General features: G+C 22.9%; 9 protein-coding genes across 9 annotated transcripts; 8 read left to right on the plus strand and 1 right to left on the minus strand.

Moving 5' to 3' along the window:
• Positions 1-856: 856 nt before the first annotated feature.
• On the plus strand, positions 857-1,921 carry SRAE_X000200400 (Hypothetical protein; the record flags this gene model as incomplete). The annotated part of the gene is made up of 1 exon (XM_024642896.1): positions 857-1,921. The coding sequence occupies one exon, from the start codon at positions 857-859 to the stop codon at positions 1,919-1,921; it is 1,065 nt and encodes a 354-aa protein (XP_024499475.1).
• Positions 1,922-1,924: 3 nt separating this feature from the next.
• On the plus strand, positions 1,925-6,517 carry SRAE_X000200500 (Reverse transcriptase domain and Integrase, catalytic core domain and Ribonuclease H-like domain and Aspartic peptidase domain-containing protein; the record flags this gene model as incomplete). The annotated part of the gene is made up of 2 exons (XM_024642907.1): positions 1,925-4,519; positions 4,571-6,517. The coding sequence occupies 2 exons, from the start codon at positions 1,925-1,927 to the stop codon at positions 6,515-6,517; spliced, it is 4,542 nt and encodes a 1,513-aa protein (XP_024499476.1).
• Positions 6,518-6,718: 201 nt separating this feature from the next.
• On the plus strand, positions 6,719-7,314 carry SRAE_X000200600 (Hypothetical protein; the record flags this gene model as incomplete). Its single annotated transcript, XM_024642919.1, has 3 exons — positions 6,719-7,009; positions 7,049-7,195; positions 7,234-7,314. The coding sequence occupies 3 exons, from the start codon at positions 6,719-6,721 to the stop codon at positions 7,312-7,314; spliced, it is 519 nt and encodes a 172-aa protein (XP_024499477.1).
• A 1,802-nt stretch (positions 7,315-9,116) lies between these two features.
• On the plus strand, positions 9,117-9,693 carry SRAE_X000200700 (Hypothetical protein; the record flags this gene model as incomplete). Its single annotated transcript, XM_024642930.1, has 3 exons — positions 9,117-9,389; positions 9,429-9,575; positions 9,613-9,693. The coding sequence occupies 3 exons, from the start codon at positions 9,117-9,119 to the stop codon at positions 9,691-9,693; spliced, it is 501 nt and encodes a 166-aa protein (XP_024499478.1).
• Positions 9,694-11,487: 1,794 nt separating this feature from the next.
• On the plus strand, positions 11,488-12,088 carry SRAE_X000200800 (Hypothetical protein; the record flags this gene model as incomplete). Its single annotated transcript, XM_024642941.1, has 3 exons — positions 11,488-11,784; positions 11,823-11,969; positions 12,008-12,088. 3 exons carry the CDS (start codon positions 11,488-11,490, stop codon positions 12,086-12,088), a joined length of 525 nt encoding a protein of 174 aa, XP_024499479.1.
• Positions 12,089-13,727: 1,639 nt separating this feature from the next.
• Positions 13,728-14,313, plus strand: SRAE_X000200900 (Hypothetical protein; the record flags this gene model as incomplete). The annotated part of the gene is made up of 3 exons (XM_024642952.1): positions 13,728-14,009; positions 14,048-14,194; positions 14,233-14,313. 3 exons carry the CDS (start codon positions 13,728-13,730, stop codon positions 14,311-14,313), a joined length of 510 nt encoding a protein of 169 aa, XP_024499480.1.
• Positions 14,314-15,458: 1,145 nt separating this feature from the next.
• On the plus strand, positions 15,459-16,059 carry SRAE_X000201000 (Hypothetical protein; the record flags this gene model as incomplete). The annotated part of the gene is made up of 3 exons (XM_024642963.1): positions 15,459-15,752; positions 15,793-15,939; positions 15,979-16,059. The coding sequence occupies 3 exons, from the start codon at positions 15,459-15,461 to the stop codon at positions 16,057-16,059; spliced, it is 522 nt and encodes a 173-aa protein (XP_024499481.1).
• A 5,869-nt stretch (positions 16,060-21,928) lies between these two features.
• Positions 21,929-23,419, minus strand: SRAE_X000201100 (Astacin-like metalloendopeptidase; the record flags this gene model as incomplete). The annotated part of the gene is made up of 2 exons (XM_024642974.1): positions 21,929-23,323; positions 23,363-23,419. The coding sequence occupies 2 exons, from the start codon at positions 23,417-23,419 to the stop codon at positions 21,929-21,931; spliced, it is 1,452 nt and encodes a 483-aa protein (XP_024499482.1).
• Positions 23,420-24,620: 1,201 nt separating this feature from the next.
• Positions 24,621-25,196, plus strand: SRAE_X000201200 (Hypothetical protein; the record flags this gene model as incomplete). The annotated part of the gene is made up of 3 exons (XM_024642985.1): positions 24,621-24,893; positions 24,933-25,079; positions 25,116-25,196. 3 exons carry the CDS (start codon positions 24,621-24,623, stop codon positions 25,194-25,196), a joined length of 501 nt encoding a protein of 166 aa, XP_024499483.1.
• Between the last annotated feature and the right edge of the window lie 890 nt (positions 25,197-26,086).

Consider the following 26,086-nt stretch of genomic DNA (forward strand, 5'->3'; position numbering starts at 1 on the left):
TAAAGCTAATTTTTATAAAATTAATTTTAATAAACTTCGAATCCTTAATTAGAAATGTTTTAAAGTATAGAAAACTAATTTTTACTATATGTTTCTAAAATAACATTTGTTTAATTTTGCTAAATAAAAAATGCAAATTTTTTAAAATGAAATTATGATATCAAAAAAGCATTTTTTTTAAAAAAATAAATAAATTTTTTTTTGGATACATATTATTTTTTTAACTAATGTATTTTTTTTTACATAAATATTTAATAAAAACAACAAAATTTTAATATATATTTAAAATTTAATAAAAAAAGTCTATTATATTATGAATTGTTTATTCAATGTTTGCTTTGAAAAATGTATAAATATAGTGAAAACAATAGTGCAATTTGTTTGTTTTTACATATTTAAAAAAAATGATAAAACAAAATAGTTTGCATAATTTAAGTTATATTTTTATAATTTAAAAAAGAAAAATTTAGTTTAAAAGTACCGTATTAATATTTATTTAATACAATAAAATTATTTAATTTTGTAAATATGATTCATACATCATATTTTGGAAAAGAAGAATATATTTTGGGAAAAAAGAAAAAAACAACAAAAGAAGAAGAATATATAAAGGAAAAATAAAAAGAAGAAGACACATTATATAACAGTGATAGTTATTTCATATTATAAAAAGGTACCTGAAGACTTTCAGGTACGATTATATATATTTAAATAAACACAATAAAACTTTTATGGAGGTTCCCCTATAAGGACAGTAGGGATGAAAAAGAAACTACAACTAGAGACATTAAAAAGAGCCTTGGATAAGGCAGGCAAGCTAAACAACGACCTTGAGAAACTATTAACGGACTACTGGATGAGAGAAGAATATGACGCTGCACAAGAAATAGTGGATGGAATATTAGAAGACTTAACTAGAGATACAATGAAAACTACGGAAAACATAGAACACAACCGCGACTGGTTCAGAAACGACGAGGATTTGAACAAAACTAACGTAATCAGAACAACACAGGAAAACATGACATCAGCAAAACACACGAAATTAATAGAATCAATTAGTACAAACGATATACATGAAAAACCAAAAGGAATAATAACTGATATGTGGGACAAACTGAGAACATTTAAAGGAGATACGACAGTAGAATTAAGAATTTGGCTACGCCGATATGAATTGGCTTTGGAAATGAAGCATCCGGATCAATCTAGAAAAGCGATGGAATACATGAAATTATATTTTTTGGAAGATTTTTTACAAGATAAAGCGAAAAGATTATATTGTACAGCATTGGATAAACCAGGACCATTGTCATATGGACAGGTGGTCAGCTACATTACCGAACGGTTGGAAGAACCAATAAATAAAATAAGAGCGAATATGGAGCGTTTAAAGTTTTATCGCGAGTCAACGTCTATACATCAACATTTCACGGATTTCTTAAAAAAAACAATGGCCGCAGGAAATATGATGGAAGAAGTACTTATGGGGAATATTTCGGAACAGGAGGCTACGGATAATCCAAGATTACGTGATAAGAGAACGATTCAAGGATTGATAAAACTGGAATACCTCTATACGTTGCCAAGACATGTTGGACCAAAATTGGAAAAATCATTGGAACATATGACATTAATGGAAATTCAAGAAGAGGTGATTGAAATCTTACAAAAGGAGAAAGAACGAAGAAATTATGGTGTGATCCAAGGAAGTAATTTCTCAAATGGTGCAAAGGATGGATATCGACAACATTCGCATCCTCAACAGCCGTATAAACAAGGATTTAAAGGAGCAAGAGTAAATATGATAGACCAAGGGGGACAGGATAATACTAGGGACGCGAATTCGACTCAAGTATCAGCACTTACAGATGTACAATTTGTAGGACCAGTAATCCCTCACATATTTGCAACATACTAACCAATGGAGAAAGGGAAAGGTGAATACTTTGGGAAGATAATTTGGATAATAGTTATGGGGCTAATCTGGATATCTATGATATCAGGGATGCAACAGATAATAAATTGTGACCGATCGGAGAATACGAAAGAATGGGCAATAAAATCACCGATGAAATGGAGTTGTGAGGAAATCCGCCAGTGGCATTTAGAATATCGACAGATATACGACTCCGGTCGTATTGATTGCACTGTATCGAGTAAACTATTAGCGGTGAGTCCGCAACAAACCTTGATTTTATCGGAGGTTCCGATGCTACTTATGGAATCACCAGGGAGACAGAAGGTGTGTAATCGTACAGTAATGGAATTTGCAAAAGGGAAAATGATGGAAGTAAGCAGTCCTATATGGACATCGGAAAACATAAGTTATGCGGTTACCGATAATAAGTGGGATTTCCCAGAAGATCTACCACAGGAAATGAGAGGCATTGCCAGTCAAACATTGTTGTATAAAGGAAGAGGGTTGATAGAAAAGCTTACAAAGGAAGAATGGAAGGCTCTGTTTATCAATATATTTCAACAAAGTTATCAAGACCTACGTCAATTAGCGAAGTTACGAGCACATATTTTCTCGTTGATTCAGAATTTAGTGATTCCATTATATACTGAGGCGTGTAATACATACCAAAATGAATACAAGGCTATACAACACACAAAAGACCCGTCAGAGAAAATGAGAATTTGGTTGGGCAGACAGGATATACGAGCATCTTGGTTAGCTAATCATTATGTTGTTCAAGAATGTAAACATGTGGTACCTCAAGCTATTTTTTCTGATTATCGATATAAAAATACTTGTTATACATTAATGCCAATATTAGTAGAAAAACAGTTGCTTTTCTTGGATAGGGACGGTTATGTTCATCAATACTCTCCAGGAGTTCCTTGTATTCAGGAACCAACACAAGTAACAGAGGTTACGGAGAACGACGATATTGTAGAACAAACGCTGAATGAAGTAGATGATATATGGTCTCAAATAAATTGGGTTTTTTCAACAGGAGACAGGTTAATGGGGACAGTAATACATATCCTTATAGGAATATTAGCTAGTGGGGTTATTTTGGTTTTGATATATATACTATGGAAAAGTGGTAAGCAAGGGTACAAGATTAAACAATGGTACCAAAAACGGCAACATAAGAAAAGAGCAGACAGACGACTAAAAGAAACAATGAGAAAGATAACACAATTATCAGAGATAAGGAATACAACCATAGGATCTATTGGATCTATACAAGGGAAACAACCATATGTAGATTTATATATAAAACAAAATGAGACAACAAAAATTGTTCGTTGTTTGATTGATTCAGGAGCATGCGTTTCTTTTATTAAGAAATCAGCTATTAATGATTGTTTGGAATTACAAAACTTTACAAAACCAACCAAAATAGCACAAGATTTCAATGGTAACGCAATAATGGCTATAGGAAGTTGTAAAATTGTATTTATTATGGGAACAAAGAAGGTAATAATACCTGTATGGGTATTGGAAAAATTACATCAAGATGTATTACTGGGAGCGGATGCACTGGAACATTTGGATAAAGCAAACTGCGCGGTAACATTCCGATTAGCATCTAATATAATTCAAATCGGTACTACAAAACACCCGTTAGCGCAAGTAGCTCGTGTAGCATATTTGTGCCCAAGCGAAATTTGGAAATCAGTGAAATCATGGATATGGCATATCAGAGAAGTAGGTGTGATGAGTGGAGAAGTCAAGACGGAATTAAATATTCAGGATTTAGATATTCCGGAAGACTTGGTTCAGGATTTAGCGGTATGGGAGACGTTGCCAGAGTCGTATAAATTAAAGAAAATAAACTGGGAAGATACAAATTTGACACCAAAAGGGGTAAATGGGTTGAACAATATAGTAAAAAAATATGATAAAGCATTTATCGAAAATGAGGATGATATTGGCCGATACAAAGGACATATATCACATTCTATTGATCTAAAACAAGGGGCTAAGTTACCTACAGCGGGAGTTCCACGACACTCACCGAAGATGAAACAATCGGCAGAGAAGATTATAAAGAAAATGCTTCATCAAGGCATTATACAACCATCATCATCACGTTGTACATCTAGATACTTATTGGTACCCAAACCAAATGGTACCGATCGGTTTGTGGTTGATTATCGACAACTCAACAATCATTCGCACATGGAAATACCATGTATACCACACATAGAAGAAATATTAAACACAGTTTGTCATCATAAGTTGTTTTCGGTGTTTGATGTGGCATCGGGATTTCACCAGATTCCATTACATCCAAAATCACGATGGTTAACTGCGTTCAATTCTCCATGGGGAGTATATGAATATGTAACAACGCCAATGGGTTTGAGTGGTAGTCCAGGGACATTTCAGAAAATTATGGATAATATATTTGGGGACATGAAGGCTTCAGTATTAATATATATTGATGATGTAATAATTTTTTCAGATAACGAAGAAGATCATTTGAAGACAATTGAATCTTTTTTACAGCGAATTATAGATAGTGGACTCAAATTACGATTAGACAAAAGTCGATTTGGGGTAAGCCAGATAAAATATTTAGGTTTCGTAATATCATCAAACGGTATTCAGCCTGATCCGGATAAGGTACGTACCATAGCAAATTTGCAGGCACCCAAGGATTTACGACAGTTAAGAGGGTTTTTGGGTATGATGAATTTTTTTCGTAGATTTATTGTCAAATATGCTGTATTAACAGCTCCTTTACGTGAATTATTGAAGAAAGGGGTAGTTTTTGTATGGTCGTCGGAATGTCAGACGGCATTTGAGAATTTATGCATGTGCCTCTCTTCAGCACCTATTCTGAGTGCTCCTGTGGCACAAGGAGAGTTCTTTCTTTATACAGATGCAAGTTATGTCGGTCTCGGAGCAGTACTTTTGCAAAAACAACCGGAATTGAGGGTCATAACTTATTTATCTCGATCCATTAATGCTTTTGAAAAAAACTATCCTCCAATACATTTGGAAGCCTTGGCTATTGTTTGGGCATTGGCAAAAGTGGAACATTTTATTATTGGTATGCCTATTACTATCTTTACAGATCATCAGCCGTTGTTATCGTTATTTGGTTCCAAGTCTCTCCAAGGAAAGTTGGCACGATATCAGTTAAGATTAATGCAGTACCAGGCAAAAATTAAATACCAACCAGGACCAGAGAATGTGGTGGCCGATTATCTGTCACGATACAGTCTACCGAATGTTCGATATGTGCTAACAGCGGGGTTACCCTGGGAAAAGAAACCCACAGTATATGAGACAAAGGAAATGGACAGTTTACGTGAACAGGTGGAAAATAAGACAGCAGTTCAGATAGGAACAAAGTTTTATGTTTTAGTAAATGGTAAGACAGGCGGTTTCATACCACCTAATTTAGATCGAAGAAATTGCTTGATTGCATTTCATAAGCACCCATTATTTGGGGGCCATTTTGGGTGGGGGAAAGTAAAGGGACGATTACAGGATGTATTGTATTGGGATACAATAGAAGCAGAATACAAACAAATATGTAGAGAATGTTTTATGTGCCAAACGCAGAAAAGTATACCTTCACAAATGATTAAACATGTACAACAACATCCAGTTGTAGGGAATACACCGTTAGGTAAAGTTTATATAGACTTATTACAACCCGGAAGAAAAACTTCACGAGGAGTAGTAGCCATGATCGTAGCAGTAGACTCATTATCAAGATTTGTAATGGTGTCTGCAGTAAAAAATTTAACAGCAGATGAAATAATTAGAGGATTACTAGAAGATATCATATTTAAATATGGTACGCCAAAACAATTAATTACAGATAGAGGAAGGTGTTTTAGCAGTGAGGAATTTGAGAAATTTATGAAAGTTATGAACATAGGACATCACTTGACAACGGCAAATCATCATCAATCAAATGGGCTGGTAGAAAGAATGAATCGAACTTTAAACGAAGCAATCAGAATGTATTCGGACACCGAATGGGATGAAACGATACGGAATAGAATATTTTGCTACAATAACTCCATACATCCGAAAACGGGTTATACTCCAGCATATTTGATGTTCGGAAGAAATACAGAAATGGGATGGAAACAGGAACAAATACTGACCGATAGTCAGTATGATGAGGATTATAAAGATTGGAAACAGAATATAAAACAAATTCAACAACTATGGTGGAACGCACATCAGGAGTCATGGAAGAAAGAGGAGAAGTCAAAAGGAGTTCAGGTAAATTTAAAGATAAATGAAAAAGTCTTAAAAAAAAGAATAGTGGATAAAAGAGGAAAGAAAAGCCCTTGGACTGGACCATTTGTGGTTACCAAATTGGACCAGCATCAACGAGTTCTAATCAAAAAAGGAAGACAGGAGCAATGGTGTCATGTGTCTCAATTAAAGAAGTACCAAGAGGAAAAACCGGCCGAGGGGAAGAATGGGGATGTAAATATGATTCATACATCATATTTTGGAAAAGAAGAATATATTTTGGGAAAAAAGAAAAAAACAACAAAAGAAGAAGAATATATAAAGGAAAAATAAAAAGAAGAAAACACATTATATAACAGTGATAGTTATTTCATATTATAAAAAGGTACCTGAAGACTTTCAGGTACGATTATATATATTTAAATAAACACAATAAAACTTTTAATTTTTAAACAATGAAAAGTTTTTGACATTCATTAAACATATCCTAAAAGTATAAAAATGAAATAAATCGAATAGATAAGCACATTCAAAATGCACTTTAAAAAATATTTAGCTATTTTTGTAATATTTGCAATCTTTGCAATTCAATTTACTGTACAAAGTTCTGAAAATGATGTTTCTACAAACAATGGATCAAATGAAGAAGAAAATAACGAAATTATAGAAAAATCAGAATCATCAAGATCATCATCAAGTTCTTCTGAAGAACAAAATGTAGTTACAGTACCACCACAAGTTCCTGAATATGATGAAGAAACAACTATAGCTACTAGTTTAACAGAGAAAACAACAAAAAAAGAAAACAGTTTTAAATCTAGAGTGGTAAGTATTTATATAATAATATAATGATTGTTTTTTTAGAGCAATTTTGGAAAAAATTTAAAAAATAAATTTAGTGAAAAAAATGAAAAAATTAAAGCTAAATTACAAGAAACTGGAGCAAAAATGAAGGAATTAGGAGGAAGAATAAAAGACAAAACTGTAGGTTCACATGCTGGAAATAAAGTTGTAAGTAAATAAATCAATATTTAATTTTTTTTTCTTAGAAAAAATTTGGTAAAAATGTTAAAGACAGCTTGTTTAGTATTGGATCAGGAATTAAAGGCAAATTAGCTAAACTTTTTTAAAAAAATCAAATAGAATAAATTAGGAATAAAAACTGAGTATTCTTATCAAACACCAACAACAGGATAATCTTCTATTGAAAAACATTTTCAATTGATATTAATTTTGTAATATAAGATAATTATTTTTTGATAATTTATAATAATCAATGTTTATTTTTTATTAATAAATATAATATTAATTTTTTAATGTTTTTTATAAGAATAAAATTAAAATTTTTTAATTTTATGAAAAATTAATCAAACAATAAATTAAAAAATTTAAAATATATACAAAAATTTGATAAACATTTGGTTCAATTTTATTGTAACAAAATGTTCATTTTCAATAATTTGTTAGTTTTTAAACGACTTTTTAAAAGATTGAAAAATAAACCAAATTAACTTTATTTTCTTTCTACATTTAATATATTTTTATAACTTTTACATACAGTAATATAGTGAAACTATATTAAAGAATGTCTCTTTTTATTATAAAGTTATCTATAACCTAAAGAGAGTTTTTTTATTATCTCTCTGGTATTATCAAAAATATATAAGAACCGAAAATCCGATGAAATTATCATTTAAACTATAATTTCTTTATATTATTTTATTTCTTTCTAGAAACTTTTTTACTGATTATTTAACAAGATTTTTCATAAGAGTTAATTATTTATTCCATACTTGAAATATTTTACTAAATTTTGTATATTGTCCTGTATTAAAAAATTACTTAAAATTCATATAGTAAGTTAATGATTGTAATAACTTATCATAATCGGTATCTAGAAAGAAAAAGTTTTCTTTTATAGTCTTATTATATTTTATTGTTAAATAAATTTATAGTTAAAATTTGGTGTGTTTCTTTGGAACTTGGACTCAGGATTTACTTTGGGTCAAAATCAGGACTATGAACCACAATTATATATTTTGCTATACTTTTCAATAAAAAAAATTTAAACACCAAACTGGTAATAAAAAAGTTTTAGTAAAGAAATATAATAATTATAAAAATTAAGCTACACTTATTTTTTATCTTCTATTTTATATAAAGCAAAAATTTTATGATATAATATTATATTTAAAAAAGTTAATCACGTTCAACTTTAACAATTAATAAAGTTTAAATAGAATAAAAAAATAATTTTAATATATTTGATTTTTGCTATTATAAAAAAAACTTGATTACATTGATGGATTTTAACAATTCTTTAAAATACTTAAAAATTTATATATGACTAAAATTTAAATACTTAGGCTTATAAATGCGATATTATAAACTTCGGATGATAAATAAGGAATATTCAAAACTATCTAAAAATAAATCTTAATTATATATTATTAAATATGATTTGCTAAATTGTGTTAAAAAAAATAACAAAATTTTTTAAATGAAACTAAAATATCAAATATTTTTTTTTTAAGATGCATTTTATTTTTTTAACTAATGTATTTTTTTTAGTTAAATATTTTAAAAATAAAAATAAAATTAGAATATATATTTTAAGTTTGAAAAAAAATTATATCAAACACTACAAATTGTTTATTAAATATTTATTTTAAAAAATGTATATCTATAGAAAAATAATAGTGCAATTTGTTTTTTTTACTTATTTTATAAAAAATGATAAAAAAATAAAAATTTACATAAATTTTAATCAAATTTAATAATAAAAAAAATAGTTAAAAACTACTGTATTAATATTTATTTAATACAAAAAAATTTATTTAATATCTAAACAAAGAAAAGTATTTGACATTATTAAACATTTCCTTAAAAGTATAAAAATGAAATAAATTGAATAAATGATCACATTCGAAAAATGCATTTTAAAAAATATTTAGCTATTTTTGTAATATTTGCAATCTTTGCAATTCAATTTACTGTACAAAGTTCTGAAAATGATGTTTCTACAAGCAATGAATCAAATGAAGAAAAAACTAATTTATTACAAGAGAAATCATCATCAAGTTCTTCCGAAGAAAACGTTGTTACTAAACTACCCCAAGTCCTTGAAAATAATGAAGAAACAACTATAGCTACTAGTTTAAAAGAAAAACCAACAAAAAAAGAAACTAGTTTTAAATCTAAAATGGTTTGTATTTATATAATAATACTAACATTGTTTTTTTAGACCAATTTTGGAAAAAATTTAAAAAATAAATTAAGTGAAACAAGTGAAAAATTTAAAGCTAAATTACAAGATACAGGAGCAAAAATGAAAGATACTGGAAAAAGATTAAAAGAAAAAACTGTAGATTCACATGCTGGAAAGAAAGCTGTAAGTTGATTAAATAATATTTAATTTTTTTTCTTAGAAAAAAGTGGCTGAAAATGTTAAAAACAATTTACAAAAATTTTCATTAGGAATTAAAGACAAATTAGCTAAACTTTTTTAAAAAAATCAAATAGAATAAATTAGGAATAAAAATTGAGTATTCTTATCAAACATCAACAACAAGATAATCTTCTATTGAAAAGCATTTTCAATTGATTTTAATTTATGAATATAAGATAATAATGTTTTGATATTTTATAATAATCAATGTTAATTTTTATTAATAAATATAATAATAATTTTAAAATGTTTTCTCAGAATAAAATTAAAAATTTTTTTATTTTATAAAAAAATAATCAAGCAATAATTAAAAAAATTTAAAATATATACAAAAATTTGATTAACATTTGTTTCAATTTTATTGTAACATAATGTTTATTTTCAACAATTTGTTTGTTTTTAAAAAACTATTAAAAGATTGAAAAATAAACTAAATTAACTTTATTTTCTTTCTTTATTTAATATTTTTTTAAAACTTTTGCATACAGCTTAATGGCGCCCATGGTTTTCATCTCTGTTGAGAGATGATGTAGCGGTTTTGGGCTTTAAAGGGGAATAAATAAAACGGATAGATTAATATATAAATACGTTTATTAATGTAATAACAACGGAAAAATATTAAGAATAAATAAATTAAGAGTAAGCAGAGCTGAACTGGTACTTGAGCAGACCAACTTTCCTGGACAACAACTGACTTGTCTTCTATTTCTTCTCCTTTTTATACTCTCTGAATCCGCCTACATAATGCCGTCTAATGACTGGCATTACTACAGTAATATAGTGAAACTATATTAAAGAATGTCTCTTTATATTATAAAGTTATCTATGACCTAAAGAGAGTGTTTTATCATCTCTCTGGTATTATTAAAAATATATAAGAACCGAAAATCTGATGAAATTATCATTTAAACTATAATTACTTTATATTATTTTATTTCTTTCTAGAAACTAATTGACTGATTATTTAACATGATTTTTCATAGTAGTAAATTATTTATTCCATACTTGGAATATTTTACTAAATTTTTTACATTGTTCTGTGTTTAATAATTACATAAAATTTAATTAGTAAAATAATGATTGTAATAACTTATCATAATTGGTTTCTAGAAAGAAAACGTTTTCTTTTATTGTCTTATTTTATTTTATTGCTAAATAAATTTATAGTTAAAATTTGGTGTGTTTATTTGGGACTTGGACTCAGGATTTACTTCAGACCAAAATCAGGACTATGAACCACAATTATATATGACTAAAATTTTAATACTTAGGCTTATAAATGTAATATTATAAACTTCAAATGGTAAATAAGAAATACTTAAAACTATCTAAAAATAAATCTTGATTATAAATTAGTTAAATAAGATTTGTTAAATTGTGTCAAAAAAAATAACAAAATTTTTTAAATGAAACTAAAATATCAAATAAGTTTTTTATTAACAATAAAAAAAATTTTTTTTTTATTTTTATGATACATTTTATTTTTTAACTAAAGTAATTTTTATTATTAGATAAATGTTTAATAAATAAAATTAAAATATATATTTTAAGTTTGAAAAAAAATTGTATCAAATACATTACAAATTTCTTATTCAATATTTGCTTTGAAAAATGTATATCTTTAGAAAAAAATAGTGCAATTTATTTGTTTTTACTTATTTTATAAAAAATGATAAAAAATAAAAATTTACATAAAATAAAGCATATTTAGTAATAAAAAAGAAAAAAAAATAGTTTAAAAGTACATTATTATATTTATTTCATACAGAAATTTATTTAATTTCTAAACAAAAGAAAGTTTTTGAAATTAATAAAACATTTCCCTAAAAGTATAAAAATGAAATAAATTAAAGTGATGAGCACAATCAAAATGTACTTTAAAAAATATTTAGCTATTTTTGTAATATTAGCAATTTTTGCAATTCAATTCACTGTACAAAGTTCTGAAAATGATGTTCTTACAAGCGATGGATCAAATGAAGAGGAAACTAATTTATTACAAGAGAAATCAGAATCATCATCAAGTTCTTCTGAAGAACAAAAAGTAGTTACTGAACTACCAAAAGTTCCTGAATATGATGAAGAAGCAACTATTGCTACTAGTTTAAAAGAAAAATCAACAAAAAAACCAAATAATTTAAAATCTAAATTTGTTTGTTTTTATATAATAATACTAAAAATTTTTTTTAGGCCGATTTTGGAAATAGTGTTAAAAATAAATTCAGTGAAACCAATAATAAATTAAAAACTAAATTTCAAGACACAAAAGAAAAAATAAAAGAAGCTGGAGAAAGAATAAAAGAAAAAACTTTTGGTACACATGCTGGAAATAAAGTTGTAAGTAAATTTATCAATATTTAATTTTTTTTTCTTAGAAAAAAGCTGGTAAAAAAGTTAAAGAAAGATTGTTTAGTCTTGGATCAGGAATTAAGAACAAATTTTCTAAGTTTTTCTAAAAAATTAAATAGAATAAATTAGGAAAAAACATTGAGTATTCTTATCAAACACCAACAACAGGATAATCTTCTATTAAAAATCATTTTCAATTGATTTTAATTTATTAATATAAGATGATAATTTTTTGATAATTAAATAATAATCAATGTTTAATTTTTTAATAAATATAATAATAATTTTTTAATGTTTTTTTATGAATAAAATTTGAATTTTTTAGTTTTATAAAAAAAAATTTAAAAACATACAAAAATTTGTTTCTTTTTTATTGTAACAAAATATTAATTTGCAATAGTTTTGTTAATTTTTTTTAAAACTTTTCAAAATATAAAAATAACAAAACAAGTTTGTTATAATTTTTTTTTTTATTTTTATTAATTTTTCATAATTTTTGCAGACTTTACAATAAGCGAAAGATTCAAATGTCAAATTGATAATAAAATAGCTTTAGTTAAGGAATAAAATGCAATTCCTAATGGCGTTCATGGATTTCATCTCTTAACAAGGATGATGTAGCGGTCCTAAAATTTTATCATTTGGGGATAGTAATAACAACATGGATTCATAATAAATTACTTTTATTTAGAACAATGATACAATATAATATGTAAATAATTAGTACATTTATGCCTCCCGTAGCATATTAATTGGTCCGGTCTTCAGAAAGGTAAAAGAAGTAGAACTGCTTATCTTTCTTATTTCTCTGTATTTATACTGCCTTTTTTTATCCGCCACCTCTATTTAATGCCGTTGTTCTAATGGCATTAACAATTTTAAAAAAGTCCTACACTTGATTTTTTTTTCCTATTTTACTTAGAATAAAAAATTGATACAATATAAAATTAAATTAAAAAAGTTGGTCACCTAAAACTAAATCTAAAACTAAAAAAAATTAATAAATTATTAATAGATTAGAAAAGTAATTGTAAACCATTCATTTTTTGTTTTTAGAAAAAAAATTTGATTACATTGATAAATTGTAATAATTCTTCAAAATATTGTAAATTTATTTATACAAAAAATTAAAGCTAATTTTTATAAAAGTAATTTTAATAAACTTCGAATTTTTAATTAGAAATATTTTAAAGTATAGAAAAACTAATTTTTATTATATATTTCTAAAATAAAATTTGTTTAATTTTGCTAAATAAAAAATACAAGTTTTTTAAAATGAAATTAAGATATCAATAAAGCTTTTTATTATAAAAATATATAAATTTTTTTTTGGATACATATTATTTTCTTAACTAATGTATTTTTAATTGTTACATAAATATTTAATAAAAACAACAAAATTTTAATATATATTTAAAATTTAAATAAAAAAAAATCTATTATGTTATAAAATGTTTATTCAATATTTGCTTTGAATAATGTATAATTATAATGAAAGCAATAGTGCAATTTGTTTGTTTTTTCATATTTTAAAAAAAATGATAAAACAAAATAGTTTGCATACTTTTAAATTATATTTTAATAATATAAAAAAAGAAAAAAAATTAGTTTAAAAGTACTGTATTAGTATTTATTTAATAGACACAAATTTATTTAATTTTTAAACAAAGAAAAGTTTTTGACATTAATTAAACATATCCTAAAAGTATATAAATGAAATAAATCGAATAGATAAGCACAATCAAAATGTACTTTAAAAAATATTTAGTTATTTTTGTATTATTTGCAATTTTTGCAATTCAATTTACTGTACAAAGTTCTGAAAATAATGTTTCTGCAAGCAATGAATCAAATGAAGAGGACACTAATTTATTACAAGAGAGATCAAGATCATCATCAAGTTCTTCTGAAGAACAAAATGTAGTTACAGAACCACCTCAAGTTTCTGAATATGATGAAGAAACAACTATAGCTACTATTATAAAAGAAAAAGCAACAAAAAAAGCAAATAATTTAAAATCTAAATTTGTTTGTTTTTATATAATAATACTAAAAATTTTTTTTAGGCCGATTTTGGAAATAGTGTTAAAAATAAATTCAGTGAAACCAATAATAAATTAAAAACTAAATTTCAAGACACAAAAGAAAAAATAAAAGAAGCTGGAGAAAGAATAAAAGAAAAAACTTTTGGTTCACATGCTGGAAATAAAGTTGTAAGTAAATTTATCAATATTTAATTTTTTTTTCTTAGAAAAAAGCTGGTAAACAGGTTAAAGAAAAATTGTTTAGTCTTGGATCAGGAATTAAGAACAAATTTTCTAAGTTCTTCTAAAAAATCAAAAAGAATAAATTAGGAGTAGACATTGAATATTCTTATCAAACACCAAAAACAGAATAATCTTCTATTGAAAAGCATTTTCAAATGATTTTAATATATTAATATAAGATAATAATGTTTTGATATTTTATAATAATCAATGTTTATTTTTTATTAATAAATATAATAATAATTTTTAAATGTTTTTTAAGAATAAAATTTAAATTTTTTATTTTTATAAAAAAATGGTTAAATAATATCTAGAAAATTTAAAATACAGAAAAATAGGATTAATATTTGTTTCTTTTTTTTTGTAACAAAATATTCATTTACTATAATTTGTTAGTTTTTTTTTAAAAACTTTTAAAAATAGTAAAATATCAATGCAAATTTTTATTTTATATCTATATTAAATATTTTTTTATAACTTTTGCAGACTCTACAATATATAAAAGATTTAGATGCTAAATTGGTAAAAAAGTAGCTCAAGTAAATAAATAAAATATAATATTAAAATTAACCTACACTTTATTTTTGTTTCTTATTTTACTTAAAGTATAAAATTGAAACAATATAAAATTATATTAAAAAAGTGAAACATCTTTAACTAAAACAATTAGTAAGTTATCAATAAATTTACAATAAGATTCTAATCTATTCATATTTGCTATTACAAAAAAATTGGATAATACTTAAAAAATGTAATGATTCTTCGTAATACTTTTAAACTTATTAATGACAGAAGATTAAATACCTATTTTTATAAATCCAATATTAATAAACTTCGAATTTTAAATTAGCAATTCTTAAAAGTATAGAAAAAATAATTATTATTAAATATTGCTAAATTAACATTTGTTTAACTGTGTTAAATAAAAATTACAATTTTTTTATTAAATATTTGCTTTAAAAAATGTATATATATAGTGAAAAAAATAGTATAATTTGTATGTTTTTTCTTATTTTACATAATATGATAAAACAAAATAATTTACATACTTTAAAATTATATTTTATTAATACAAAAAAAAAAAATTAGTTTAAAAGTACATTTTAATATTTATTTAATACAGAAATTTATTTAATTTCTAAACAACAGAAAGTTTTTGACATTATTTAAACATTTCCTTAAAAGTATAAAAATTAAATATATCGAATAAATGATCACATTAAAAATGCATTTTAAAAAATATTTAGCTATTTTTGTAATATTTGCAATCTTTGCAATTCAATTTACTGTACAAAGTTCTGAAAATGATGTTCTTTCAAGTAATGAATCAAATGAAGAGGAAACTAATTTAGTAGAAAAGAAATCAGAATTATCATCAAGTTCTTCTGAAGAAAACGTTGTTACAGAACCACCTAAAGTTCCTGAATATGATAAAGAAACAACAATTGCTACTATTATAAAAGAAAAATCAACAAAAAAAGAAAATGGTTTAAAATCTAAAATGGTTTGTATTTATATAATAATATTGAACTAATTATTTTTAGAAAAGCTTGGGAAATAGCGCTAAAGAAAAATTATATGAAGCAAAAAACAAATTGAAAAATAGTTTACAAGAAACAAATGAAAAAATGAAAGAAGCTGGAAAAAGATTTAAAGAAAAAACTGTAGAATCACATGTTGGAAGAAAAGCTGTAAGTAAATAAAATAATACTTAATTTTTTTTTCCTTAGAAAAATGTGGCTGAAAATGTTAAGAAGGGCTTTCAAAAATTTTCATCAGGATTTAAAAACAAATTATCAAAACTTTTTTAAAAAATCAAATAGAATAAATTAGGAATAAACTTTGAGTATTCTTATCAAACACCAAAAACAGGATAATCTTCTATTGAAAAGCATTTTCAATTGATATTAATTTTGTAATATTAGATAATTATTTTTTGATAATTTATAATAATCAATGTTTATTTTTTATTAATAAATATAATTTTTTTTAAATTCAGAAACATACGACAATTGGCTTTCTAAAATTATAAGATGTAAAATCGATAATTCAAAAAGTTTATAATTTTCATTTTTATATTAGAAACATTCATTTCTATTATTGCAACATATTTGATAAAATAATAGTATATTATTTTAATAATTTTTGCCGATATCAATATTTTAAATATTTTGAAAACTATAGAAGAAATATTACAGTTAATGTAAATTACATAAAAAATTAAACATCTGAATACAGTTATAAGTTACTGTACTAATTGTATCAAACAAATACTTGTATATACAATTGTTCAAAAAATACATTTATTATTTAATTGATACTATAATTTTAACTTTTCTTGCTTTTTGGAACTCAATGAATAATAGTTGTTTTTTGAGAGCAATATGCATTGAAATTATTATTTTAAAACAAATTAATATTATGTTAATATAAATATAATTAAAAGCCTGTTTTATTGTAAATTTTCCAACATATTTGAATAATATTTTTTGTTAAATCATCTAATTTAGCATATAATATAATATTGCAACAGATTTTATATTAGTTAGAGAAATAGTATATAAAGCTTAATTAGATTAAACAAATTAAAAATAATTTTTCTTATCTAATTTTTTTCATGAAAAGCTAAAAAGTATAAATTTATTAATTCAATTGCTTTTTAATTTCTATAAATTTTTTTTTTCATATGTTAAAACCCATTTTACTTTATTTTCATCAATTTAAAGTTTACTATTCTAGTTTATTTTATAAGATAAAATTACATCTCTAATTACAGTTTTTTTTTACAATGTTTAATCTTTCACAGTTTTAACCTTATTTTTTATTAAATTTCGTTTAAGTATCAATAATGGTAAGTTTTATTAAAAACGTTTGTTTATATAGTTTTTTTTTGCAAATACATATGGTATCATTAGCAAAACAGCAAACTATTTTAGTAGATTTAATTTTACTATCTTTTTAAAGTTTTTATAAAGTATATAAAACCTTGAAATGTTTAGTAATTTTAATCTTATATTTAGATTTAATACACCAACAATTTATGGAATATGTTAAAAAAATATCCACTTAAATTTATCTTTCACTTCTTAGTAACTTAACTATTATCGTAAATGTTCGAAATAGCTCTAGAAAATTAAAAAATATATATTTTTCATATAAAAAATCTAAATTTTGTTTAATTTTTATTATATCTATTGTGATGCTAGATGATGAGTAGATAAATTTGAACTGATTATTCATAACAACTTAAAAAAAATAATTTTAATATATTGATAAACTTAATTCTTTATTATATTCTGAACTTACCTTTATGTTAAAAACCTAATTTATTATTATACTCTTATAAATGTGTTTCAAAAATATTTTATGAAAATATGATCGTAATTTCTTTTATAATATAGAATATAGCAAATTAGTTTTAAAAATTTTTCATAGATAAATTGTTATTTTTTAAAAATTATTAAAACAATTAAAATTTAAATAGCCAATGACTGATCAATAACCTATCATATACAATAACTTTATCTACAAGTACAAAAATAAAATAATATGTTGGTGTGAGCGTAAGAACGGAGTCTACCACTTCTACTAATATGCCAAATTCTTTATTAAAATTTTATTATCCAAAGTTCTAATTGCATTAAATATTTTTTTATATCACAAAAAAAAGCTACTTATAATATGCTATATTATATTAAAATTTAACTTACTTTTTTAAATATATCAAAAAAATTGAAACTACAAATATAATATTAAAATTAAGGTCCATGTAGAACTTTATTAACAAATTTCTAAAATTATGCAAAATTAGTAAAATACCATATAAACTAATACATAGGAATAAGTATAAAATATGTATGTAAAAATAATAAAAATTTCTCATACTTTAAATATTATAAAAAGTTTTCATTTTTACTTTTTGAAGATTAAAAAGTACTTAATAGATATAAATTACTCTATCTCATAAAGAAAGAACTAATAAAGAAATTTCTATATTACAAAAAATTTAAATTAAAAAATCATATTAATAATTTTTGTGGAAGATTTTTTAGAAAATTCACTGTTTAGTTTTATAGCAATTCAAAAATTTCATTTAATACAAGTATTGAATGCAAAATAATAATTATTTTTATCAATTGTTCAAACAATAAACATTTCAATAATTGTAAAATATAGTGCCTAAGTAACTGGTTTAATAGATTGGAAAAAATTTTAATTATTCTACTAACAAATTTTATACTATCTCTTGTTTTTAACTATATATAAAAAATGTATATCTTTTTGTGTAAACTGGCATGTTTATCTCGTAAACAGTACTAAGAACATAAAGTTTAAGATAATAAAAATAGTTAAAAAGTTGATCTTAAAAGAATTTGATTTAAATGTTAACATTTTTTAATAGACAAGTTTTTTTTGCATAACTTTTTATAACGTTTGAACTTTTAAATACAAAAAAGTTAATACATGACGATAATTTTAATTGTATGAAAAAAAATCTAAAGATATCACGTTTTTAAGATAAATATTTTTATCTTTGTAATAAGATAATTAAATATATGATTAAAAAATATTTTCATTATTCATTGAAAATATATGTACTGTTTCATAATTTAATCAAATACAATTTTTTAGCTAATTTAATGCATGAATATCATATACTAAACATTTTATCTGATTTTTGACAAAATGTTTTTTATAATTGACTTAATAAAATTAATGTACATATTCTAAGAAAAATTCAATAAATCTTACTATTACTTAAAGATAAAATTATAGTATTAAAAAAGATTATTAATCATATTTAATTATTTACTTACACAATAGATCATTTTATTTTTGTATTGTTTATAAAAATATTTTATAATAATAAAAACAAATTTATATAAATTTCCTTTTTGCTTTTTAAGAAAATATGCTGGAAAATGACATAATGATAATATTAAATAATGAAAATAGTGTTAATAAAAATTTATAAGAGTTTTGTTAAGGCTGGCTGGTACTAATTAAATTACAAGAAGTATAATAAGTTGTTTTATTAATTTAGAATTTTAAATGTATATAAAAGAATAGTCTCAAAACAAGAACGAGACACAATATAATAAATCCTAATTTTTATATACAAGCAGACCTCTATTATAAAATTTTTATACCTTTGCTAACACAGCCTCAGGAACAACTATATCACTATAAAAGTATTACTTAAAAAAACTATCTTTAATAAACTTAAAAAGCTTTCTTATATATTATTTAAAAACTTAGGTACTACAACCTATCTATCTTTTTTAGTCCAAAGAGAAGTCATTCTTTTACTTATTATAAAAAAAAAAAAAAAACTTATTTTTTAACGCAATTTTTTACTTTATATTTTAATATATAAAATAAGAAAGCATTTTTTTCAGAGTATTCAGAATACATAAAAATAATTATTTATTTTGTTCAATTAACTATTATTTTTGTATTTATTGCTCCTTTTTTTCTGTATTTCAACATAAATAGTTGCATCACCATCAACAACAACTGTCAAAACAGTAAGAAAACGTTGAAGTAACACTGAAATAAAAAATATTGTTATCACAACTTCCTTAAATATAAAAATCAATTAAAAAATAAATAACTAGAAAAACTTGCTATATAACAAATCTTTTAATTTTAGTTCATTATTTTTTTTCAAATTAAGATAAATTTATTGAATATACAAATATCAAAAATAACAGTTCATGTACTTTTAGAAATGTTTCAGATTTATCATTTTATTGCACAAAAACTATGACACAAGTAAAAAAAATTTTTTAAAGATGCTTTTATTGATTGTTGTAATAAAAAAGATTTATCTGTTTTTGGTAATATTAAAGATGTTTATATATTTTAGACTTTAATTAAATACAAAATATTATTATTAAACATAAGTTACACTAAATAAAGATTACTATTAAAAATGATTTATTTATAAAGTAAATCGTTAAGTTTTTATTTTTTCTAAAAACCTACAAAAACACATACATAACTAAAATATTTTTGCTTGTTTAACACATCATAAAAAAGTTTAATAATTATTTCAATAATCTTACAAAACAATATTTTGCCTATTTTCATATATAAAATAAGTTTATTGTTTTATTTACAATTGTAATATTAAAATATTAGATTTTAATATGATTATTAATTGTGTATAAAGTTAAATTTTATTTAAAAATATATGACGATGTTTTTAAATATAAATAAGACTGGTATATTAGAAACCTTTATTATCCCCTATACTAGCACAATACAAAATATATTAGATAAGAATTATAATACGACTGTCAAAAGTCACAGTCAGAATGCTGAATTAGAGTCAGAGTGCCCCCTATTTCATCAATTTCTAGGGTTTATATAATTTATCTAATTTTGATGAATTCTGAATCGCTTCAGGATTCTTACTATAAAATATTTCTGTTTTAAGAATAAAATACATTATAGTTAATTCATATTAGCATTCATATCAAAAATATACATAAATAAATCTCCCTAATGTAAATATTTTTTTTTGCAAACATAAAATGTTAAATATTAATAAAATAACATTTTTTATGTTGATAGACGAATGTATTATTTGGGTAGATGTACCAAAATTAATTTTGATAGATAGAAATTTATATTTGATCACGATTGTTCTAATCTATAACAAAATATTAGCCTTATTTAATTAGCTATCTTTTTTTAGAAAAAACTAATTTGCTGCTTGCCTGTAGTTGTTTTTATGTGTATTTCCATATTTAATATTAAAATAAATTTTGAAATTTCAAAAAATTATCAAAGAGAACAAATAAAAAACGTCAAAATAGTGTAGGTAGCTTATCAACTGATATACTACAAACACTTGCTAACAAATTGAGTCGACATGCTCAAAATAAAAAAACAAGATAGAATTAAGAAGTAGAATAGATTTTAATTTCAGCAGCTTTGGCAAATATAAAAAAAATTTTGATTATAGAATTTTTTATTTTATAATAAATTAAAATAATAAAAGTTAAAATTTTGCATTTTTTTTACTAAGACAGTGTTATTTTAATAAAAATAAATTATTTAACTAACTGTAATTTTTATTATTACATAAAAGTATTTTATCATTTTTCATTTATTTCGTCTTATCAGTTTAAATGTATTTTTTGATATACAATTTTCTTTGAAAAATATAAAACTTATAATTAATAAAAATTTATATTAATAAATATATTATTTTCGTTTTAATTATTTTTTTTAATTTATATAACATTATAAAATGATTTCAAGTCTGTATAATATATTATATAAAAATGTAATAGGTAAATATTGTATAAAACAATTTTTACTGACAACTTAAAAATAAATTTTTATATTTTATAATTTAATACTTTTTTTAATTTTTCTTTTGAAAAAAAAAAGTTACATTTTCTAATGTTATTTGAAAAAATTTGTAAATTGACATATATTAAGATATGAGTAAGTTAATCAAATTAATTGGGAAAATTTTTTTCAAATTACCATTTAATATAATTTAAATAAACGATTTACAATATTTTTTTAAGACATTAAATCTTTGAATAAAAATTGTACTTTTTTATAAAATGAATTTTTTTATAGATTAAAAAGAATTTTAATATATTTTTGTTATTTTATTTGAAAATTAACTTATATAATTAAAGTTAGTTAAAATTTAATTTATTTTGGCTTTAAAATAGTTGCTGCAAATTCCACTGCATTGGAGTCCTGCAAACTTCTATGAAAAACAAGTGCATAATGATCTTCTGTTTCAAGAGTTAAACCTTCTTGAGTATCACAAAAGAATGCACCAGTTTGTGTTTTATCTTTCAAATATTTTATTTCTAAAGCGTTTACTTTTTGACATGTATTTTTTTTTTGTGGATTATAAGTCAAAAAAGCTAATTTTATTTTTATTCTACTGCCTTTTGGTGCTCTTAAGTGATAAACACAGTCTTTCTTACCTAAAACTTTAATTCTTGTCATTTCATCTGTAATATTATATCGAACAATCTTGCCACATTCCTCTTTACGTTTTGGTAAATCATTGCACGTAGGACCTTCAAATCCTTCAATACATTTACAAACGTTGCAATTTTTAGGATTTTGATACCCCCCACGCTTACACTTAATGGTATTTGGGCACATATTTTTGCAATAATGCAAATTTAACAATTTAGCATCAAGAAAAGACATTCCTTCATCCATACCTAAAGTACTTCCATAAAATGGAAGAGCTGGAAGCATTGTAAATTTATCATTGCTGCTAAATGCTTTAGTATGATATTGCATAGTGGAACCATAATCATAACTAGTTTCATATGTGAAATAATCAGTTAATTCAATTTTAAGGAAATTATGCTCACGTCCTTTTACTACATTTTCTAAGAATAATTTTAAATATTTATCTCTGTCGGCTCTTGATTGTTCATGTTCACATCCTAATGCATGCATAGTTTCATGTTGAACAGTTCCAAGGGTAGCGCATCCTGGTCCAATACTTACATCTTGAGCTGTAAATTCATAAATTCTACCAAGATGACTATGACAGCCTTTACCAACGTAATATCTCAAACCTTCTTTAAGATTTGGTTTTTCTGTTATCTTTGTAAAATTTAAACAAGTTTCTTCTTGCATTAGTTTTAAAGCTATATCAACCACAAAACCAGTAACACCTTGATCAATAAAATATGGTATTTGAGCCCCCCATTTTAGTAAACGATCATCTTTTATTTTTCTTTTTCTTCTTTTTCTTTTTTCTACAAAAGGCAAGTCAGAGATACTAATATTATTTTTATCAGCTACTCGTGAAACTTGCTCAAATACACTATCAGCTTGATTTTCAGTGAGAACTATATCACCTCCAAAGTATCCTGATTCTTCTATTTTTTCTATTGGATCTTTTTTAGTTTCATTTTCAATATGCTTGTTACTTTTTTTTGGTTGTTTTGTAACACCTAAATTGAATTTTTCTTCTAATCTTTGAATAACCGTTTCTAGAAATTCTGTTAATTCTTTTGTCAATGTTAAATCATTTTCTTCTTTCAATGAAGTATAGTAATCATATAATGGTGTCTTTAATAAATAAAATAATAAATTAAAAAATTAACATACCGATGTTGTAAAAACAAAAAGAAATATATAAAAAATGATTATGCTTTTAATAATCATTTTAGAATGAAAACATATGTCTTTATAAGAAGAATTAACTAAAAAGACAATTAATGTGACTATTTCTGAACATCTAAATTTTTATATACTTTTCATGTTAACAGTGAAGATCTTTCATTAAATATTGAATTGTTTGAATATTATTTTTAAAAAATAAAAAAAAATGTTTTTCTTTATTTATAATTTATTTTTCATTTTTATTTTAATTTATTTAGTATAAAATGAGATTAGTAACAAACTTTAATTCATTTGATTTATATTAAAAAATTGTTTGTAATACAAATATTATAATATATAATTTTAAAAAAAGTTAAGTTAAAAAAATTTGGAAAATTATTATAAAGCTAGTAGAATTTTCTCAAAATGATAACAACAAAACACGTTTTGCGTCTTCTCGCCTGTACAGCATAAGTTTGCTTTGATAAAACTATTTTTTTATATAACAGCAAACAAAATTGTTACTTTATAAACTTCTCAACCAAATATTAAAATATTAAAAAAGTTTTTTTTGCGATATTTCAAAAATAAACAGTTTATTTATAATGAAAATTATCTTTTTTCAAAAAACGCCAAAAAATTTATCATATATTATATTATCATCATGTTGAAAAAAATACTTTATTCACATTATTATTTATAAAAATTGAAAAATACATTGAAATTATTAAAATAAATTTTTTATTATAAATATGTTAGCATAAAAAAAAATTGAAACAAAATATTACTCAAAAAAATAAATATAGTTTTAATAGTACCTTTTTAATTTATTCGTAAAAGTTTTTTTAAAAAAAAATTTGGAAGTATTGTGTTAAATTTCATTATCAAATATAAATCTTGAAGAAATGAACTTTTTCATTATCAACCTATTTTTTAATCTTAAAGATATCTAAAAAAAATTGACAAATATTTTTTACAATTTAATTTTCGTTCAATGCATATAAAGGTTTATAATAGAAACAATAGTATAATTTGTATGTTTTTTCTTATTTTATATAATATGATAAAACAAAATAATTTACATACTTTTAAATTATATTTTAGTAATATAAAAAAAGTTACAGTTTAAAAGTATTGTATTAATATTTATTTAATACAAACAAATTTATTTAATTTCTAAACAGAACAAAGTTTTTGACATTATTTAAACATTTCCTTAAAAGTATAAAAATTAAATAAATCGAATAAATAGTCACATTCAAAAATGCATTTTAAAAAATATTTAGCTATTTTTGTAATATTTGCAATCTTTGCAATTCAATTTACTGTACAAAGTTTTGAAAATGATGTTTCTACAAGCAATGGATCAAATGAAGAAGAAACTAATTTTATACAAGAGAAATCAGCATCAAGTTCTTCTGAAGAAAAAAAAGTAATTGAGCCACCCCAAGAATCTGAAAATGATGAAGAAACAACCGTTGCTACTAGTATAAAAGAAAAATCAACAAAAAAACCAAATAGTTTAAAATCTAGAGTGGTTTGTATTTATAAAAAAAATTTCATATTTTATTTTTAGATCAAATTAAAAGATAGTGCTAAAAATAAACTCGATAAAGTAGGTGAAAAGTTTAAAGTTAAATTACAAGAAACGGGAGAAAAAATGAAAGAAGTTGGAGGAAAAATAAAGGATAAAACTGTAGGTTCAAATACTGGAAAGAAAGTTGTAAGTAAATTAACCAATATTTATTTTTTTTCTTAGATGTCATTTGGCAAAACTGTTAAAAGTGGCATGAAACATTTTGGATTAGGTATTAAAAACAAATTATCTAAACTTTTTTAAAAAATCAAATAGAATTAATTAGAAATAGACATTGAGTATTTTTAGCAAACACCAACAGCAGGATAATCTCTTATTGAAAATCATTTTCAATTGATATTAATCTTGTAATATAAATTAATAATTTTTTGATAATTATATAATAATCAATTCTTTTTATTAATAAATATTATTTTTTTATTTTGATTACTTTAAAAATTTTTTACATATGTTTTTGTAATTTTAGCTTTATTTTTTTCTACAAACAAATTTTTCTCATTGTTTTATTAAATCTTGTGAAAATACATTTAAAATAGTATATTTGTATAAAATTATTGAACATTTTTAGGTATTTTATTGTATTTAGATTATATTAAAACAATTTATGGTAATTCAATTAAATAACAGCTTTTTTAAATGATTAAAAGAACTTATTAGACATTTTGTTGTTGCTTTTAATAAAAGATCAACTAATATATTAAACATTAAAATTATTCTTTATATATAAAACATATTTTATTTTCGAATTTAAAATATTTAAATATTACTTTTGTAATTTATAAAATTATTATTTTTTGCAAAAAATTTTGAAATATGTAAAAAAATTTAAATATTAAAAATTATTTTTAACAGTTTTAATTTTTTATTAATTAATAATCAAAATTTTTTTTAAATATATTAGTTTGTCCAAAATAAAAAGAATTTCTTTTGATACAATTTTTAGAAGCCAATGAATTAACAAAAAATCAAAAATTTTTGTTTGAAAAAAGAATCATTAGAAACCACACATTGTTTCTAACTGGAAATATGCTTATTTAATGTTTTAATAAAAGAAGTCACATTTCTGAAACTAATGAAATCTTCACAAATAGATTTAACTACTGTTTTGTTTATGAAATGTTTAGTATTCAAAA

Source organism: Strongyloides ratti, scaffold srae_chrx_scaffold0000004 (assembly GCF_001040885.1).
Source record: "Strongyloides ratti genome assembly S_ratti_ED321, scaffold srae_chrx_scaffold0000004".
In the NCBI taxonomy this organism is placed as follows: Eukaryota; Metazoa; Nematoda; class Chromadorea; order Rhabditida; family Strongyloididae; genus Strongyloides; species Strongyloides ratti.